The 2144-nt window shown below is 38.2% G+C and overlaps 1 protein-coding gene across 1 annotated transcript; it reads left to right on the forward strand.

The window, feature by feature from the left end:
* Positions 1–438: 438 nt before the first annotated feature.
* On the forward strand, positions 439–1822 carry LOC105126862 (protein FANTASTIC FOUR 2). The gene has a single exon (XM_011027879.1). The coding sequence runs from the start codon at positions 722–724 to the stop codon at positions 1619–1621; it is 900 nt and encodes a 299-aa protein (XP_011026181.1). The 5' UTR covers positions 439–721; the 3' UTR covers positions 1622–1822.
* The last annotated feature ends 322 nt before the right edge of the window (positions 1823–2144 follow it).

Raw genomic sequence — 2144 nt, forward strand, 5'->3', positions numbered from 1 at the left:
ATTTCTTTAACATGAAGAATTCGATATCAAAGACCTTAGGTTATAGACAAACCGAAAATAGTCACCGAATTAACCGATTTACATGACTATTGATTGAAAACTCGAGAACTCAAAAAAAAATTATTACACAGGTAAGGTTTATTATTAACATACTCACATAAATTATATAAGAAATGTCATAAAAATAATTATGGGACCCATTATTTTATAAATTTGGATCAATAGTGAGTTGATCATATGTAATATTTTTTTCATTAACTCGATGATTTATAAAAAAAATAAAAGAATATTATTTTTGTAATATTAAAAAAGGAATTTAAACGATAGTTAGTCAAGTTATTTCCATTTTTTAACTAATGTGGGATGTCTCTTTTTAAAATAAAAAACAAAAGAAAAGAAAAGATCTCTGGTGGTGCTGCCCTTTCCACTTCCTTCTATAAATTTATGCCTTCCCCCTTTCATTTCACTTATCCGATTACTCCCAAGTCCTAGTTGCTTCTTTCTCTCTTGCTGCACAAGTCCCTAAGATAAACTGCAATCCTACCAAAACCGAACAACAGGTTCTGTTTGAAAACATCTCTTTCATCTCAATCTCACTGCCTTGATCCCATAACCTCCAAACTCCTACAATTTCAGTAAAAAAGAAGCCTCCCCTGTTCCTCCCCTGTTTAGGCTCGTTGATTCCCTCTGTTTTCGACCTTCCACATTTCAGTTGTGAAAAATGTCCTCCTCAAGTTATTGTCCAGGCCTCCAATCATGCCTAGAACCGATCTACCTCGTCGAACCTCGTGTTTTGAGGCTCAAATTGGCTCCATCCAAATCCAACATTTCTCTTCCTTCAATAATTTGCAAGCCCTTTGTCACTAACTCAGACCGTGACTTGGAAAGCAACAAAAATGCTGACACGGGTGGCTGGAGTTTCCTCCAGTCTATTGCTAACAATACCTCTCAAAACACCACAGAAGAGAATGACAAAGTCTATGTCCCTCCAAATTTTAAGAGCTCTTCTTCTATGCTCAGCGAAAAGAGCTTAGAAATGTGCACCGAGGGCCTGGGGAGTGAAACTGGTAGCGAGGGGAGCGAAAGCAGGGATGGGATGGCTTTCCTGTCCTTAGAAAACGTGGATCATGAGACTAGGGCAGCGCCAAAATTGCGCGAAACAAGAACAACTAGTCGAAATGTTAGCTTCCCACCTCCTTTGAGCTCGATTAGTGGCTCCAACAATGTTCGAGTGAGGCCTCACCGAGAAGGTGGACGGCTAGTCCTGGAAGCAGTAACTGTCTCTTCTTGCCACGTTCATTTACATGCAGAGAGAACCGATGGCCGGCTTCGGCTACATTTGATGAAGGACAGCTCTCCTAATAACTTCGACAATGAAGTGCAAGAAGCAGGAGCAGAATATGGTGAGGAAGTTGTTGTTCAAGATGACGGTGGTGATGATCAAAGTGGAGATGATGAAGCCGGTGGTGGTGATATTTGCGGAGAGGAGTTGGAGGGTATTAATGGAAATGCTGGGGGTGAAATGGGGATGGGGAAATTGGCTAGACCAGGCAGGTGCAAGGAAAGTGGGAGTAGCACCGAAGGCTTACTCAATTGGGAGGCATTTTGGGTGGCCACTTAGATCTCTCTTGGTTTCCCGAATGATTTGTTCACTACATATTCTACTAGCTACTACTGTTACCACCACCGTTACCGCTGCTAGCATTTAATTAACCTTCATCAGCGATTAATTACAAAGTTTTGGTATTGAACCCTTGGATCTTGTAAAACATGTTTATGGCAGTTAATATCGTTAATTATATTGGAATTAATCTTGATCCTCTGCAGTCCCCTCTCGTCACCAAGTCTCTTTCTTTACCAATGTGCTGGATGTTTCTTGGCATTACATGCCATTTCTTTCCCAAATTAGAAGAGAAGTTCAGCATGGAGCACTTGGCTAATTTATCTACTACCATAACCTGAAAAGCATAATTTTAATATATATATATTTAAATATAAAGTCATTATCATTTTCATTTCATGAAATTGATTCTAATAAATTTACTTGAAAAATTTATATTTAAAAATAAAATTATTTCAATTAAAAATATAAAAACATCTCTAATGCGAGAATCATATAAAAAACATACACAATAATCACTAAA

Source organism: Populus euphratica, unplaced genomic scaffold (genome assembly GCF_000495115.2).
Source record: "Populus euphratica unplaced genomic scaffold, PopEup_1.0 scaffold30.1, whole genome shotgun sequence".
In the NCBI taxonomy this organism is placed as follows: Eukaryota; Viridiplantae; Streptophyta; class Magnoliopsida; order Malpighiales; family Salicaceae; genus Populus; species Populus euphratica.